This window comes from Scyliorhinus torazame, chromosome 5 (genome assembly GCF_047496885.1).
Source record: "Scyliorhinus torazame isolate Kashiwa2021f chromosome 5, sScyTor2.1, whole genome shotgun sequence".
NCBI classification, from domain to species: Eukaryota; Metazoa; Chordata; class Chondrichthyes; order Carcharhiniformes; family Scyliorhinidae; genus Scyliorhinus; species Scyliorhinus torazame.
This window is the reverse complement of record NC_092711.1, coordinates 307147601-307164965: the sequence shown is the minus strand read 5'-3', so window position 1 is coordinate 307164965 and position 17365 is coordinate 307147601. Positions and strand designations below refer to the sequence as shown.

General features: G+C 50.5%; 1 protein-coding gene across 2 annotated transcripts in view; it reads left to right on the top strand.

The window, feature by feature from the left end:
- Positions 1 to 17365, top strand: part of LOC140421291 (mitogen-activated protein kinase kinase kinase kinase 4) — a 404363-nt gene that overhangs the window by 180799 nt on the left and 206199 nt on the right. For both annotated transcript variants that reach the window (XM_072505898.1, XM_072505897.1), the window contains exons 8-9: positions 10972 to 11026; positions 14039 to 14117. In XM_072505898.1, coding sequence (XP_072361999.1) covers positions 10972 to 11026; positions 14039 to 14117 — 134 coding nt within the window. The remainder of the gene's footprint in view (positions 1 to 10971; positions 11027 to 14038; positions 14118 to 17365) is intronic.

The following is a 17365-nucleotide window of genomic DNA, read 5'->3' as shown; positions in this document are numbered from 1 at the left end:
TGTAAATACTTGTAGTAATTCATGTCCGCGAGACTTCCCCCTGAGAGGAGCGGAGCTTTGCGGAAGGACGGAGAATTCTGCGTCCAATTCGCAAATCAAATTTAAATGAATGCAAATGCCGGTTTTGCATGCCGCCAGTGTGGGGCGCAAACCTCATTGCCACCAGTGAGGGACGGAACAGGGTGCCCGAATTGGCGCCAGGCGCGGAGCTCAATTTTGGCCAGACGCCCGATTGCCCACCGATTGCGGATCACGTTTACGGCATCACGAGGTGGATAATTTTGCCGACTATTTCAAGCAAAGCAGCGACATTACAGACAGATGTTAGTGTCACCAAGCCCCACATATTAATCGCAGATGATGCTTGGGGAGTCAATAACAACTGGGGTGATGCTTCTGCGAAGAATGTGTAACATCCCGTATGGGACATATGGGCTGGGAATGCTTGTCTTCCTTGTGCCCCTTGTAGAAGAAAGGAAAGCAAAGGAGAAGATTAAAAACTGAGCAGTAGTCTTGGGCCAGCCTCTTTACTTTGTTGCTTTTCCATATCCATTTCGGATGATGTAATAAGAATTGACTGCTCTTAGATCAGAGATCATTGCTGAAATAATGAATCAAAAGAGAAAAATGCAAAATGTAAGGTTTGTGGTGCGATTGTGGAAGGAGAGGACGATAGAATGAAGAAACATCCCCACATGTGCTGTTGTTTTTACTCCTGTTGCAGCAATAATTTAGTTCAACATTTGCACCATATATGGAAAAAGCTCTTTGAATTATGTATCAAAAGAAGAGTCTGCAGCTATAGATCTCGAGAGCAGATCCGAGCATGTACTGTGGAGAGTTTCCCCCACTGGCTTGCACCTATAAGGATTCTGCTGAGAGTTTCTGTATGTGAAAAGAAAAGGGGGAATGTTGTGGATAGCACGTCCTTGGCCATTATGTACAGAGAACTGTACGGGGAAACTCAGAAAATTGGCTCTCCAGTGAATCATAGAATTTTCATAGAATTAACAGCGCACAAGGAGGCCATTCAGCCATCAAGTTTGCACCGGCCCCTGGAAAGAGCACCCTACCTAAGCCCTCACCTCCACCCTATACCTGTTAGCCAGTATTCCCACCCAACCTTTTTGGATCCTATGGGCAATTTAACATGGCCAATCCACCTAACTTGCACATCTTTGGACTGTGCGAGGAAACCGGAGCACCCGGAGGAAACACGGGGAGAACGTGCAGACTCCACACAGACATATCCCAAGCCGGGACTCGAACATGGGACTCCTACCATGCTCCTCTTACAGTGCTTGAAAACCAGTCAAGTGGAATGAGCACAAATGAAAATTTGTGATTTGGAGCAACCGAAAATATGGGATGTGCGCATCTTGTCTCCAAACTGCTCATATATTGACATGTGTGTGTGTGTATCTGTGTGTGTCTGTTCGTGCGTGTGTGTCTGTGAGTGTGTCCAGAGAATCCCCATTTTTGAAAGTGAAGTTATGTTTTCTGATGTTTCAATAAGCGGGTATATTGTTACACTTTCCTCACTCGCCCCCTGTCTACCACAATCAATAAACAGCGAGTCTTCCAGAACACAATGGTGACTGTTTTCACTCACATTAAGGCTAGAATCCTCATCAACTCTGTCCTTACCGGGAGGCATGCGGCGCAGTGGTTAGCATTGGGACTGCGGCGCTGAGGACACGGGTTCGAATCCCGGCCCTGGGTCACTTTCCGTGTGGAGTTTTCACATTGTCTCCGTGTCTGCGTGGGTTTCACCCCCACAACCCAAAATTGCCCCTTAATTGGAAAAAAAAATAATTATTGGGTGCTCTAAATTTTTTTAAAAACTCTGTCCTTACCAGACAAATTGAGTTTAAGATTCTTAATTTAAGCTTTAAATTCCTCCATGTGCTCACTTCTCTCTTCCTCTGAGATGCTTTCCAGCTGTGCATCCATGTCCTTATCTCATCTCATCCCATTTTCATCCCAGCATGGATCTCCTTTCTGTTTTTCAGTCACAGGTGCACCATAGAAAGTATCCTATCTGGCTGCATCACAGCTTGGTATGGCAATTTCTCGGTCCAAGACCGCAAGAAACTTCAGAGAGTCGCGAACACCGCCCAGTCCATCACACAACCCGCCTCCCATCCATTGACTCCATCTACATCTCCCACTACCTGGGGAAGCGGGCAGCATAATTAAAGATCCCTCCCACCCGGCTTAGTCACTCTTCCAACTTCTTCCATCAGGCAGGAGATACAAAAGTCTGAGAACACGCAAGAACAGACTCAAAAACAGCTTCTTCCCCACTGTCACCAGACTCCTAAATGGCTCTCTTATGGACTGACCTCATTAACACTACACCCATGTATGCTTCACCCGATGCCGGTGTTATGTAGTTGCATTGTGTCCTTTGTGTTGCTCTATTATGTATTTTCTTTTATTTCCTTTTCTTTTCATGTACATGACGATCTGTTGAGCTGCTTGCAGAATAATACTTTTCACTGTACCTTGATACATGTGACAATAAACAAATCCAATCCAATCGATTCTGTCTGCTCCAGCATCAGCACTATTAGCCAATACCTCCCTACCTTAGAAACACCACCTCTAGATCTCATCTTCCCTCCTGTGTTGAAGCCTCTCCTTTACAGCTATGTTTTTGTCTTTTCAACCTCTCTCCACCTTTTCTCCATCCAGCTGTGTATGGTCCTAATCTCAATCCTATAAAATGCTTTGAGAAGTGTTTTAACCTGGTGGAGTCGGAATGAGTGGCTTGCTGATAGGGTCTATGTAGGCTTCGCTGTGTAACAAGACCATGGTTGCCCTGAGCACTTAAGGTGTCGACGTGTTTGGCCAGGGCCTTGGGAACAATCCACTGGCGGGCCCCTGAGGAAGGATAGCAGAGGGACCACACATGCCACGTTGCCTGATGACAGTGGCTGGGGCACAGCCACTGGAAGCTGGTGAGTTGTGACGCCTCACAGTTTAGTTAAGGACTCTCGATTTGCTGTGGCAACATGAATGCTGCAGTCTTGAGCAATGGACAGTGATGATAAAGGTTCCAACTTCCTTTCCAGCACATGATGGACCAGGAACGCCTTCTGCTCTTGCCACATACCGTTAGTGTAGAATGGAAGGATTTGCAAGTTGCTAATCAACCTGTTTTACAATGTTCTGAATGCATCTTGGCCATCAGATCCCAGAGTGGGACTCGAACGTGCAGCATGTGGCTCCAAATCAGAGGCGCTACCCACTGCGCCACACACTGCACCATAAGACCCTTGTAACCTGTTGGAAGTAGTCATGTGGAAATGGTGCTGCAAACCAGTCAGCAATGGTTAATGCTCTCGCACTTAATATTTCTGCTCAGATGGTAGAATTTACCCACGCGGGGTCAGAGAATCACCGGGGGGGGGGGGGGGGTGGGCGCGCGCGCGCAAATTCCGCCACACCGCTCCGACGCTGGGCCGCCGATTCTCTGGTCACCGGAGAATCAGCGCCAATTGCGTCAGCGCGGCACCGGTCGGGGGCCGTTGAAAGCAGCCCCCATGGCGATTCTGGCGATTGACGGGCCGAGTGCCCGCCGAGTTCCGCCGGCGCCGTTCGCGATTGGTCCTACCCAGCGGGACCTTGGCATTCTAGCTGCGGGGGCCGTTCTGGTGGGGGGGCGGGTGGAGCCAACTCGAGCGGGGGCCTCCACAGTGGTCAGGCCCGCGATTGGGGGAAACCGATCGGCGGGCGCACTAATTCCGGGGAGGGTCTATGTTCCTCAGCGCCGGGCCCCTGTAGGGCTCTGCTATATTGCCGTGTAGGACGGGCTTTCCGCGCAAGTGCAGCGCACAGCACTCCGGCGCCGTTCTAGCCCCCGAGGAAGGGGAGAATGATTGGGCATGGAGGCCCGCTGACACCGGCGTTGCTCGCGGCGGTTTAGCGCCGGCGTAAACACTTGGCCGGGATTTCGGAGAACCCGGTCCAAATGTCACCAATCCGGATACCATTTCCAATCATTTCAGTGTGAGAGGGTTTAGTCGACTGTGACCCTATAATTCTAACAGTGCTGAGGTCCGAATGACATTCTGGGACACGATCAGCATGTGTTAATGAAGCTGCAGACTGGCTGCCTCCAACTGAGGCTCTGTAAAGTGGAAATGGACGAGAAGCGGTCAGTGGGGTGTGCAGCAAGATGGCAGCCTTGCAGGCCGCAAAATGGCGGTCCATGACTGCACACTCCAGTCCCAGGGGGTCTGTCCCAGGGGGTCATCTCAACCCCATGGCCTATCGCCTGGTCACCCCCCGCTGCTCTACCCCTGGCCCTGGCAGAACCCCCTCCCCCTGCCATCCACTCGGCAGCCCACAGTCGAGCCTCTGAATGACCTACCTCCCCTCTCTCCCTCAGCAGCCATGGTTCCAGTTTGCCAAATTTTAAAACTGCAAGTGATGCCATTGGTAATTCCTCCTGGCAGAGGCGGAACACCGAGGAGGCCCCAGAGAATACCGGGCCGGACCCGTTAATGACATGCCGACGCCCTCTGTTGTAAGTGCAGAGTAGAATGCATTTACACCGGAGGATGGCATTGTCGGGTGCCCGGCGCTGCCATGATTTTCACCTTGCGTGATTCTCCGCCCAATCGGATTCTCCGGCGTCGCTGGATAGAGAATCCCGTCCAAATTCACACACACAGTGCGGGAACCCACTCTCATTGAGTGAGATCAGTTAAAATTATTAATAATAATAATAATAATAATTGCGGCTCACATTGCCACCACCCCTAGAATGCCACATAATTCAATTCTGAAATAATAAAAGGTATGAATAAGTGTCATGTGAGAGTACCTTTAAGAAATGCGTGTTTATCAGTGATGTCAGAGTGTGAGTGGAGCTGGGCTGTCTGTCAGCTTTTTACTTTCGTTTTAGGCTGTTTGCTGCAGGGTATGTTTTAGTTCGTTTTCAGTGTTGGAGCTGAAGCCAGACAGAGCGGGTGTACTGTTGATCTCTCTGCCATGAAAAGACTATCTCTTGATCATTTGGTGAATTAAGAATTATAAATGTTCTCAGTAAACCTAATGTGCTTCTGTTGAAAGGTGTTTCTTTTGTCTTCTGGATGTTGTTTGGGAAGTTATTAAGGATTACTTAGTGTTGTATTCTTTGGGGGTTGTATTGGAATTAATGGTTGCTAAGATGTTCACTGTATGTTTTAAAAGGTTAACTTGAGTTCATAGAATAAACATTGTTTTGCTTTAAAAAAAATACTTTTCCGGAACTTCCGGGTGCGGCGATGACCAGCTGAGTCGCACGTTTCGGCAGCTCCCTGTGAAACGGACTTTTGGGCTCTTGATAGGAGCCCCAACGGCAATTTTAACAGCTGAAAACACCGTGCGGTAAACCAGAAGGGTGTTCCCCCTGGACACGGATGGAAAAAGGAGAGGAAAGTGGCCGGATTGCAGCGGATCCTTTGGAACAACGGCAAGGAAGGCAAGCAGAAACCAAGATGGCGTCGGAAGGTGGCAGTTTCATATGGGGCCCTGAACAACAAGAGTTTTTGAAACGCTGCGTGGAGGAGATAAAAAAGGAAATGAAGAAAGAGTTGTTGGCCCCGATATTACAGGCGATTGAAGGGCTGAAAGAGGAACAAAAGACCCAGGAGCAGGAGCTTTGGGTCGTGAAGGCGAAAGCAGCAGAGAATGAAAACGACATACAGGGCCTGGTGGTGAAGTCGGAGATACAGGAGGCACACCAGAAACGATCTGTGGAGAGGTTGGAGGCACTGGAAAATAACGCAAGGAGGAACAACTTGAGGATTCTTGGCCTTCCTGAAGGTGTGGAGGGGGCGGACGTCGGGGCATATGTGAGCACGATGCTGCACTCGTTAATGGGAGTGGAGGCCCCGACGGGTCCGTTGGAGGTGAAGGGAGCATACCGAGTTATGGTGCGAGGATCGAGAGCAGGAGAAGCTCCCAGAGCCATAGTGGTGAGATTTCTCCGTTTTAAGGATAGAGAAATGGTCCTTAGATGGGCGAAGAAAACTCGGTGTAGTAAATGGGAGAACGCGGTGATCCGCGTCTATCAAGATTGGAGTGCGGAGGTGGCGAGAAGGAGGGCGAGCTTTAATCGGGCCAAAGCGGTACTTCACAAAAAAAAAAAAAAAATACTTTTCCATTTCTGCTGTACCACACCTGTCAAGTGGGCCGTGTGCTCCCCATACCACAATCTATTAAACATTGTGGGTCAGGTGAACTCCATGATACACTTTGGGGTTCTCTAAACCCTGGCCGATAACATAAGCAATTGTTTATATTTACGCTTTCGATCTGAATGTGCAAACTGAAAATTCCTACCAAAGTCTTGTTGCAACATGACATGTCAATGTCCAAACAATAGCACCAAATCGCGAATAGTCTCCGGGCTCATAGAGGATTTAACTGATGCTTCTGGGATTCATCATGACTTCTTAATAAATAAAAGCAATTCTGAAGTAGATCATTTAATGCACACAATCTGAATGACAGCCATGTTTGAATGAACACTTCATAATGCTGGCACATCACTTTGACAGCTGCGATATTAATCCACGGTCCGCACCTGCCCTGCCATGTCAATGATCCCAAGAGGAAGAGCAGGGGCTGGCCAACATTCAACCCTCAGCCAGCATTAGACCGTTTATCTGGTCTTTATCTCATATCTGGGGGCTTGCTGTGCACAAATTGGCTGCCGCTTCTATTTTCACAACAGTGGCTTCGCACAACAGTATTTTATTGGCTGTAAAGGTGATTCAGGTTTTCTTGAGGTTGTAAAAAGCAACAGAAGCATAGAATTACACTATTGTATTCCAGCTCAACCTAATTATCGGTGGTAGCATCTTTTTTGGGGGTTGCTCCTGGAAATGTATTAATGATAAGTTACAAACACGGTTGATTGCGGTAAATTTATTGTGACCAGGACAGAAAATACAATAAAACAGGCAACTAGTAAATAAGGACAATCGTACAGTCCAGAGGACGGGATTCACCCCTACCCGGTGGGGCGGGGGGTTCCGGCATAATGGAGTGGCGGGAACCATTCCGGCGTCGGGCCGCCCCAAAGGTGCGGACGTCTCCACACCTTTAGGGGCCAAGCCCTCACCTTGAGGGGCTAGGCCCGCGCTGGAGCGGTTTCCGCTCCACCAGCCGGCGGGAAAGGCCTTTGGCGCCACGCCAGCCGGGGCCAAAAGGTCTTCGCCGGGCAACGCGGGTCCGCGCATGCGCGGGAGCATCAGCGGCAGCTGTCGTCATCCCCGCGCATGCGCAGGGGAGGGGGTCTCTTCCGCCTCCGCCATAGTGAAGAGCATGGCGAAGGCGGAAGAAAAAGTGTGCCCCCACGGCACAGGCCCGCCCGCAGATTGGTGGGCCCTGATCGCGGGCCCGGCCACCGTGGGGGCACCCCCCGGGGCCAGATCGCCCTGCGCTCCCCCCCCCCCCCCGGACCCCGGACCCCAGAGCCCGCACGCGCCGCCTTGTCCCGCCGTTCAAAAGGTGCTTTAAGCCACGCTGGCGGGACAGGCATTCCAGCAGCGGGACTTCGGCCGATCGCAGGCCGGAGAATCGGCGGGGGTGGGCCCGCCGACCGGTGCGGTGCGATTCCTGCCCCCGCCGACTGGCGCGGCGTAATTACCACCCCCACCGAATCTCTGGTGGCGGAGACTTCGGGACACGGCGGGTGCGGGATTCACGGCAGACCCCGGCGATTCTCTGACCCGACGGGGGGTCGGAGAATCCTGCCCCCAGGAGTCAGACGGCACAGAAGGCCATTCGGCCCATCATCAGCAGTAACTCTTTGAAAAGTTAGTTTCTTGCTGTTTCCTTCCAATCCTACCTATCTTACATTTCAAAAAATTCTCCAATTCCCCTTTGAAAGTTAGCACTGAATCTATTCCCATTAGCCTTTCAGGCAGGCCGTGGAAAACAACTCATTGCATCGAAGAAAATAAATTATCCCAATCTCCCCTCTGGTTCTTTGACCAATTATCCTTAACCCATGTCCACGGGTTACTGATCTTCTAGCCAATGAAAACAGTTTTTGATTACTCTTGTCAAATAATAATAATCTTTATTATTGTCACACGTCGGCTTACATTAACACTGCAATGAAGTTACTGTGAAAATCCGCTAGTCGCCACATTTCGGGTACACAGAGGGAGAATTCAGAATGTCCAATTCACCTGACAGCACGTCTTTCGGGACTTGTGGGAGGAAACCGGAGAACCCGGAGGAAACCCACGCAGACACGGGGAGAACATGCAGACTCCACACAGACAGTGACCCAAGCCGGGAATCGAACACGGGTTCCTGGCACTGTGAAGCTACAGTGCTAACCACTGTGCTGCCATGCCGCCCTGTGCCTTCTAATCTTGAACTCCTCCTCATCAGAATTTAAGAATACTGAAAAGAATAATGGGCGGAATTCTCCATCCAGCGACGCTGGAATCGGGAAACGTGATCGGGCCGGGAATTTCACGTCTGCCGAAAGTCATGGCCGGTGCCGGGTGCCCAGCGGAATGCCATGCTCTGGTACCTCGACAGCGGCGCGAATGTGTTCCACGCCGCACGCCGGTGTGGCCATGCAAATCGTACAGTAAATGCAATTGGTCTGTCATTAACGCGCCCGACCCCGCAATTTCTGGGCCCACTCGCGATGCTCCGCCTCTGCCATGAGGAATTACCGACAGCAAGGTTCACTTGTGGTATTTCAAATTGGGAAACCGGCGCCATGGCTATTGAGGGAGAGAGAGGGGGTACGGAAAATGTCTAACATCACTTTAGTGTGCTGACAGTTGTGCCGCTGGCCGGGGGACTTCTGTCGGGGTCGGGTGGAGTAGCGGGTTCGGCCAAGAGGTGGGCCATGGGGGTCTGGGTGGACTGGCACGGAACACCATTTCCGCAGCCTGCAAGGCTGCCATGCGGCTGACTGCCCACTGTGAACATCGCGGCGTGGGTCAGGTGGGTCCCACCAGGCCAGCCCCTAGGTACCCTTTGGCCCCAGCCAACCCATCAATGGGATGGACGTTCTCCAGTGCAACCAGTGCCATCTCCTTGGCTGGGATGAGGGGGAGTGGGAAGTGGAGGGCTTATAAGCAGCTCCTGCCTGCCAGGCTCTCCAGTGCTGATCCCGATCCCGGCAAATCACACGACAGGGTTTGTTGGAATTACACGAGTTCCGTGCCTGTGCTAGCCCATTAGGATGTCCTGAATCATTCCGGGACCGGCCCCGCTATTGTCAACATAGAACTCTCGTGATGCAGTCCCGGTGTCAGCAGCTAGTCTCTCAAACAAAGAATCCGCCAAAATGTAAATTCAGTGTTTTATTCAACTCGATGGGTCAAATCACAGAATTATTACGGTACAGAACGAGGCCACTTGGCACATCATGTCTGCACCAGCTCTTCAACTGAGCATTATGACTTTGTGCCATTCCCTGCCTTTTCCCTGTATCCCTACACATTGTATCTGTTCAAATAACCATCCAAAACCCTCTTGGATGCCTCGATTGAACCTGCCTCCACGATATTTCCAGGCCGTGCATTCCAAACCTGAACCACTTGCTCCGTGAAAAATACTTTTCTCACATCACATTTGCTTCTTTTGCAAACCATATCTCAATCAAATCTCCTCTTAGCCTTTTTCTCTGCAAGGAGAACAGTCCCAACCTCTCCAATCTATCCTCATAAGTGAAGTTTCTCATCTCTGGAAACAATCCTGCAAAACATCTCTGAACAATAATACAAATAATCTTTATTATTGTCACAAGTAGACTTACATTAACACTGCAATGAAGTTACTGTGAAAATCCCCTCGTCGCCACACTCCGGCGCCTGTTGGTACTCTGAGGGAGAATTCAGAATGTCCAAATTACAGCATATCTTTTGGGACTTGTCGGAGGAAACCGGAGCACCCGGAGGAAACCCACGCAGACACTGGGAGAACATGTAGACTCCGCACAGACGGTGACCCATGCCGGTGTGGTGGTGTGCATTAGGGGTAATACGGTACACCATGAATGCCGAGGAGCTATTGGAGGACAGATGCTGGGTCCCGATTGGATCTCCGCCTACTGGGCTCCACCCAGATAGGCGGGATATAAGAACCCGGCTTACTCCCCGCAGCTGCATTCTGTGACTGAGCTGCTGGGGAACAAATCTGAACAAGTCTGCTCAATAAAGCCTCGATTGAAGTTCTCTACGTCTCGCCTCGTGTGTGATCGATGGTGCTACAGCCGGGAACTTCTGCACTCTCTCCAATGCATTCACACCCTTCCTATAGTGTGGTGCCTAGAAGGGGAACATATATGATTCTGAGGGGGATTTGAGAGAGTGGATTCTGAGAGGATGTTTTAGTGGGTCTGGAACTAGGGAGTCACACTTTAAAAATAAGACATTTAAAACCGAGATGAAGAGAGTTTTTTTCTCTCAGTTGGCTATCAGTGTGTGAGTTCACCTCCCCAGAGGGCAGTGGAGACTCGGTCATTGGAGCTGTTCAAGGCTGAGTTAGTTACAAGTTGATCAACGCGGGAGTCAAGGGTTAGGGGGTTGGTGGGGGTGGGGGGGGGGGGGGGTGGGGGGTTGGGGGAAGGTGAAATTGAGACCACATTCAGGTCAATCATGATCCTATCGAATGGTCATGGAATCCGTACAGTGCAGCAAGGAGTGATTCGGAATGAAGGAGCAGGCTGGAGGAGCCAAATCGCATACACCTCGTAATTCTTGTGTGCTTGTGGAGACTGAATTGAGTTCCCAAATAGATGGGGCTATTCCCATTTTGTTCAAGTACACTTTCTGGATTCACAGTGATTGATGTCTCATTGTCCACAGTTTAGGCTGCCCAGCCTCCAAGCCTGAGGGCAGTAGTGTATTAATCGCTATGATGACCGTCATTTCTCCTGTATTGCTCCTGATTACCGTGTTTCACTTACCATTCATTCTGTTATTTCTTTCCCCACAGAGTGACGTGTGGTCATTGGGAATCACGGCGATTGAAATGGCAGAAGGGGCTCCGCGTAAGCAACATTTTGCAGCTTGTATTTAATGGCTGTCGAGAAATTCAGGGTTTAATAATAATCTTTATTGTCACAAGTAGGCTTAAATTTACATTGCAATGGAGTTACAATGAACCCTCTATCTCTCTCTCCCTCGCCACCTCTCTCTGTCCCCTTCTCTTTCTCCCCCTCTCCGGGGCTCTTGTGAATTTATAACATTTTGGATTATGCTTTCCCTACTTAGTGACTAGTTTATGTTAATGGCACTTGTTTTGGACTTTTCTAAAAGTGAAATAATGGCCCAGGCCTCATGGTCAGCGGTGATGCTGAGGATTATCGCTGCTGATTCTGAAGATAACTGATGACCATACCTTTCTGCACCTTTGAATCACAGAATTTACAGTGCAGAAGGAGGCCATTCGGCCCACCGAGTCTGCACCGGCCCTTGGAAAGAGCACCCTACTTAAGCCCACGCCTCCACCCTATCCCTATAACCCAGTAACCCCACCCACCCATTTTTGGACACTAAGGGCAATTTAGCATGGCCAATCCACCGAACCTGCACATCTTTAGACTGTGGGAGGAAACCGGAGCACCCGGAGGAAACCCACAGACACGAGGAGAAAGTGCAAACTCCGCACGGGCAGTCACCCAAGCCGGGAATCGAACCTGGGACCCTGGAGCTGTGAAGCAACTGTGCTAACCACAGTGCTACCATGCTGGCCATTGCAGCCATGTCTTCCTGTTCCACATTCCGCAGCGATGTTGGAGCACAGCCATTCACTGAGAACACCAGCAAAGGGCAGCAACGGAGAGGACATGCCCACTTTTTAACCACTACACCCACCATTCTCAGTTAAACCTTTAAAGGTCTGCAAGTCTTGGTGAGAGAGTGGGTGAGGGAATTAGACAGTGAGCGAGGGAGTGGCAAGGGGGCGAGAGAGATGGGCAAAGGAGCGAGAGAGTGGGTGAGAGGTAGAGGGAGCGGCTGAGGAAGCGAGTTGGCGATGAAGCGAGAAAGTGGCCAAGGGAGTAAGAAAGTGGGTGAGGGAGGGACGGAGTAAACCAGGGTGAGGGGAAGTGGGCAAGGAGCGAGAGAGTGGGCACGGAGTGAGAGAGTGGGCGAGGGAGGGAGTGAACAAGGGTATGAGGGAGTGAGAGAGTGGGCAAGGGATTGAGAGAGTGGGTGAGAGAGCGAGAGCTGGGGCAAGGGAGTGAGAAACTTGGTGAGGGAGTGAGTGAGTGGACGAACGAGCAAGAGCATGGGTGAGGGACCGAGGAAGTGAGTGAGGTATTGAGTGAGGGAGCAATGGAGTGGTAAGGGAGTGAAAGAGTAGATGAGGCAGCAAGAGTGAGTGAAGCAGTGGCCGAGGGTGCGAGGGAGTGGACGAGGGTTCAAGGATGTCGGTGAGGAATTGAGAGAATGGGCGAGGGAGTGGGTGAAGGAGTGGGCGAGGGAGTGAGGGAGTGGGCGAGGGAGGGAGGGAGTGGGCACGGGGGTGGACAAGGGTGCAAGGAAGTGCGAGAGTGGGTGAGGGAGCGAGAGAGGGCAAGTGGGTGAGAGAATGAGATAATGGTGAGGAAGTGAGGCAGTTAACAAGGGAGCAAGAGAATGGTTGAGGGAGTGGATATGGGTGCAAGGAAGTGGATGAGGGAGTGAAGGAGTGGGCAAGGAAGGGTGGAAGCGGGCCTGGGAGTGAGGGAGCGGGCGAGGGAGCAATAGAACAGGTTAGAGAGCAATCGAGTGGGTGAGGGAACGAGAATGCAGGGGTGTGAGTGAGAGTTTGGGATATGGACAGTTGGGTCAGTAGGGGTGAGCAGCCGGGCTGGGGGATGAGGAATGGGGTGAGCTGTTAGTTCAGAGGGGATGACCAGTTGAGTTGGCAGGCATGCATGGCGAATGGTGGATTATGGGGCTAACTCCTCCGTTTGGGAGACTCCTGGCGGAGCTGGATTGATTTGCGCTCCCACTAGGACGACGGCGTGGGGTTGCCCCACGATGGGAAACCCCATTGACCAGCCGGTGTAACGGAGCATCCCGCCAGCACGGCGGGGCGGAGAATCCAGCCCCAAGACTTTTTAAAAATTCATTCTGGGCATGTGCGCATCGCCAGCATATATTGCCCATCCCTAATTGCCCTTGAACCGAGTGGCCTACCTCGTTTCAGAGGGCATTTAAGAGTCAACCACATTGCTGTGTGTCTGGAGTCACATGTAGGCCAGACCAGGTAAGGACGGCAGATTTCCTTCCCTAAAGGACATTAGTGAAGCAGATGGGCTTTTACAATAATCAACAATGGTTCCATGGTGTGATTCGACATTAAATTCCAGATGTTTACTGAGTTCAAACATCGCCAGCTGCCATGTTGGGATTCAAACCAGTTCCCAGAGCAATACCCTCAGTCTCGGGATTACTAGTCCAGTGACAATACCACAATGCCGCTGCCTCCCTCTTCCGATGAGCACAACAGCGGAGGATATATTAACGATCACCCTTGTTGGCATTGTGGGATCCGACCCATGTTCTTCAAGCCTTCCCCATAAAACTCCTCCATAACGTTAAAGATTAATCTATTGTGAGCAATGCTCCAGTTCTTGTTCACCAAGACTGTCATGAACGTAGGGCGGCATGTGGCACAGTGGTTAGCACTGGAACTACGGCGCTGAGGACCATGGTTCGAATCCCGGCCCTGGGTCACTGCCCGTGTGGAGTTTGCACATTTTCCCCATGTATGCGTGGGTTTCACCCTCACAACCCCAAAGATGGGCAGGGTAGGTGAATTGGCCATGCTAAATTCTCCTCTAATTGGGAAAAATATATAATTGGGTACTCTAAATCCCCCAAAAACCGTCATGAATGTGTGTAATGAAAATCATTCTCCATGGTATTGGCTGACCTTGATTCCAGTTGATACCCATGTGCGCACCAGCTGTACTTGGTGAAGTTTTGAATTATTTGTCACATTGGAAAAATCATTCATCATTATTGTTGCTCCTTCGCTTGTAAAAGCCATCCCTTTTATTCTTTTCCAGCCCTCTGTGATATGCATCCGATGAGAGCACTTTTTCTTATTCCACGGAATTCGCCACCCAAGTTGAAATCAAAAAAATGGTAAGGCTGTCCGGTGTTACTTTGGAGTAGGATGGAATCATGTGCGTCAATGAGGCCATAAGCTTGAAATTAGCACTGGACTGTTTGGGCAGATGTCAGGATGTGACTCTTCACACAATGGGCAGTGGAACTTTCACCCTCACTGAGCTCTTGAGGCTGGGAGTCAATTGAAAGTGTCAACATTTTTTGTTGGGCAATTCAGCATATCTGAAACCGAGGAGTTATGAGGGGGATCTCGGCAATGAGGCCCGAGGGGCTGAATGGCCAATTCCTGTTCCTATATTGAATTAGGGGCTATCTGAGAACAAAGGGCTAATTTTTCCCAAGAGATAGATAAGCCAAGCTCCTGGCATTACACCGTCGGCCCCCCCCCCCCCGCCCCTCCCTCCCGCCTCCACCCGCACCCCCCCCCCCCACAGTGCTATCCACTTGTGCTACCATGCTGCCCACAAAAGTGCTACCGTGCTGCCCACAAAAGTATGTGTCAGAAGTGGGATTCGAACCCACGCCTCCAGTTGGAGACCAGAATACCCAGCTTACCGCGGAAGGACTTTCCTCCTTGAGTCTGGCGCCTCAGCCTCACCCGGCCAGCCTGACACCCAAACAGGTTTATTGTAATGGGGTTCCAGACATTGAACATCAGGTTTCCCGCTGCATCACTGTCGGGGGGCGAGGGGGTGGCAAATCGTGCCACGCCATGACCTCAGCGTGAACCGTGATTTGGGCCTCTCGCAGGATTTTCTGCTCCTGTCTCCGATTCCGCCGAATGAAACCGGGAGTGTAAAATCACCCTCCCGCCCCCATTTTTCTCTCCTCGGATGCTGCCAAACCAGCTGAGTTTTTCGAGCATTTTCAGTTTTTAATCAAGATTGTTTGGCTGTTTCCAAGGGTAATCTCTCATGTAAGCTGTAAAACTCTACCCATTAATTTGTCAACTTGGCTCAGTTAGTGACATATTTGGTTTAGCGTTCAAGGAATATGGCTTGAAGCCCAGTTCTATAATCTAAGCTGACAGTTCCGCACGACACTGTGGGGTGCTGCATTGTTGGAGGTGTAAACCTCCAGAGGAGAACTTAAGCCAGGGTCCCATCTGTCTGGTCAGACAGCAGGAACAACCTCATTTGAGGGGGAGCCAGGTCGACCTCCTGGTAATTGAGCCAAGTTTCCTCCCTTTGTCAAGACTCAAATAAAGAAAACAGACTAACTATCCATTCTTCTGATTTGATGGAACATTGCTTAAATAGCACTTAAAGCTGCATTTCAGAAGTTAATCACTGGCTTGGAAGCACTTTGAGATTTGCTGCGGGCATGATAAGGAGTCTATATTACGAGGGTCCTCCCCGCCGATTCCCTTATTTCCCTTCTTTATTTTTTTGCCATCATCATTTTGACCCATGGATGGTAAATGGACATATGTATACTTATACGTCGAGCAGGGGTAGAAAGCAATTCAAAAGTTACAACAGAGAACACTCTGCTAGTTTGCACAACAGAACTCAGACTTTATGGCACCTGAGCGATCGGGTTGGACTTGGTTCGATTGGCTGGCGGGTGGCCAATGAATTGGCCAAAAGGCCATATTCTGACCAGTTAGAGGCAGTGGTTGGATCCTGCCTGAGTGCGATGATTTCCAGAGACCGAAGGAAAGCAGAGTTGAGACCTGGATACAGAGAGACAAAGACCTGTTTTTCTCTCTCCTCTCTTTCTCTCTCTTTTTCTCTCTTTCTCTCTCTCTCTCTTTCTCTCTCTCTCTCTTTCTCTCCCTCTCTTTCTTTCTCTTTCTCTCTCTCTCTATCTCTCTCTCTCTTTCTCCCCACACACACTCACCCAGCCCAAAAAATGGCACTGGTTGTGCTGGAGCGTGCCAATACAGCTGATAGGTCGACTGGGGCCGTGGGGAAAGCCTACGCGACCTGTGGCCCTAAGTTCACAGCGGCGTGCGCAACTGCATGGCTGCCTTTCCGGCTGCGGCAATGGTGTTCCGTACCCATCCACCCCGACTCCACAGTCCACCTCCTGGCCACCCCACGGATCTCCCGACCCTGGCAGAAGCCCCCCCCCCCCCCCCCCCCCCCAGCCAGCAACATAAGTGTCAGCAAACTATGGTGATGTTGGACACTTTCTGTACCCGCTCTCTCTCCTTCAGCCTCTTCTATGCCGGTTTCACAATTTTTTAAAGTACACGTGAACCTCGCCATCGGGAACTCGGTCCATTGGAGGCGGATCATAGCGGAGGCCCCGGAGAATGCTGGGTCAGGCCCGCTAATGATATACAGAAGGTGTCTACTCCACGTGCATTTCAGACTGCATTGACGCTGCTGTCGAGTACAGCAATTTAGTGTCAAATCGCCGCCCGCTGCTTCATTTTGCTATTTCGGCATCAGCCAACGGAGAATCCCACCCTACTATTTGATCCTGTCATTATGGGCAGCTGCAACCGGATACTGCCTCATCTTCCTCAATTGAAACCCGTGCGTCAGTGACACAGTGAAAAGGTGGCTAGGTCAATCACTGCCTACCGCTCACCTTTAACTCCTGCTCTCCATTTAACATCTACAGGCTGGTACCATATCTATTAACAAGGTTAAATTCATTATAAGTCAGAAGACAAGGTGGGTGGGATGCCGTGTGAGGTCCAAAACTGTTTCATGGTTAAGAGGTGCCGTTCAAGTGAACCAAGATGAATAGAGTATCGCTTGGCTCTGATGAACCGCGTCACAACCCGACCGATATCCTGCAGAGCCTCTGGCACATGGTTAAGCCAATTATTTGGAATGGACCGTTCCGCCTGATACATCTCTTCCTGAAAGAAGATTCCCGTTGCTTCCATTTTATTTATTTATATTGTTTGAGTTCCTGGTCCGACCAGAAAAGCACGACAGTCTGCAATGTCAGTACATCCACGACTCTCATTAAATTGCCTTTGTGTCAGTCTTGCTGTGGCTCAGTGTAAAACCCACTCGTTTCTGAGGCGGAAGGTTGTGACTTTATGTCCCATACCAAAGGCTGGAGTATCGCAATCTAGGCTGACACTCCAGTGCACCACGCTGTGAGAAGTAATGGATTTCAGATGAGGCATTAAACCAAGACCTCACCTGGCCATTGAGCTGGAATTAAAATGTCCCATCACACCATTTTTTGGGGAAGAGCAAAATCTAGTGCCCTGATCAATTTTCAACCCTCAACCAACATAAGTGAAACAGATTATCACGTGCTCAGATTACTGTTTATGGGACCGCGCTGTGCCT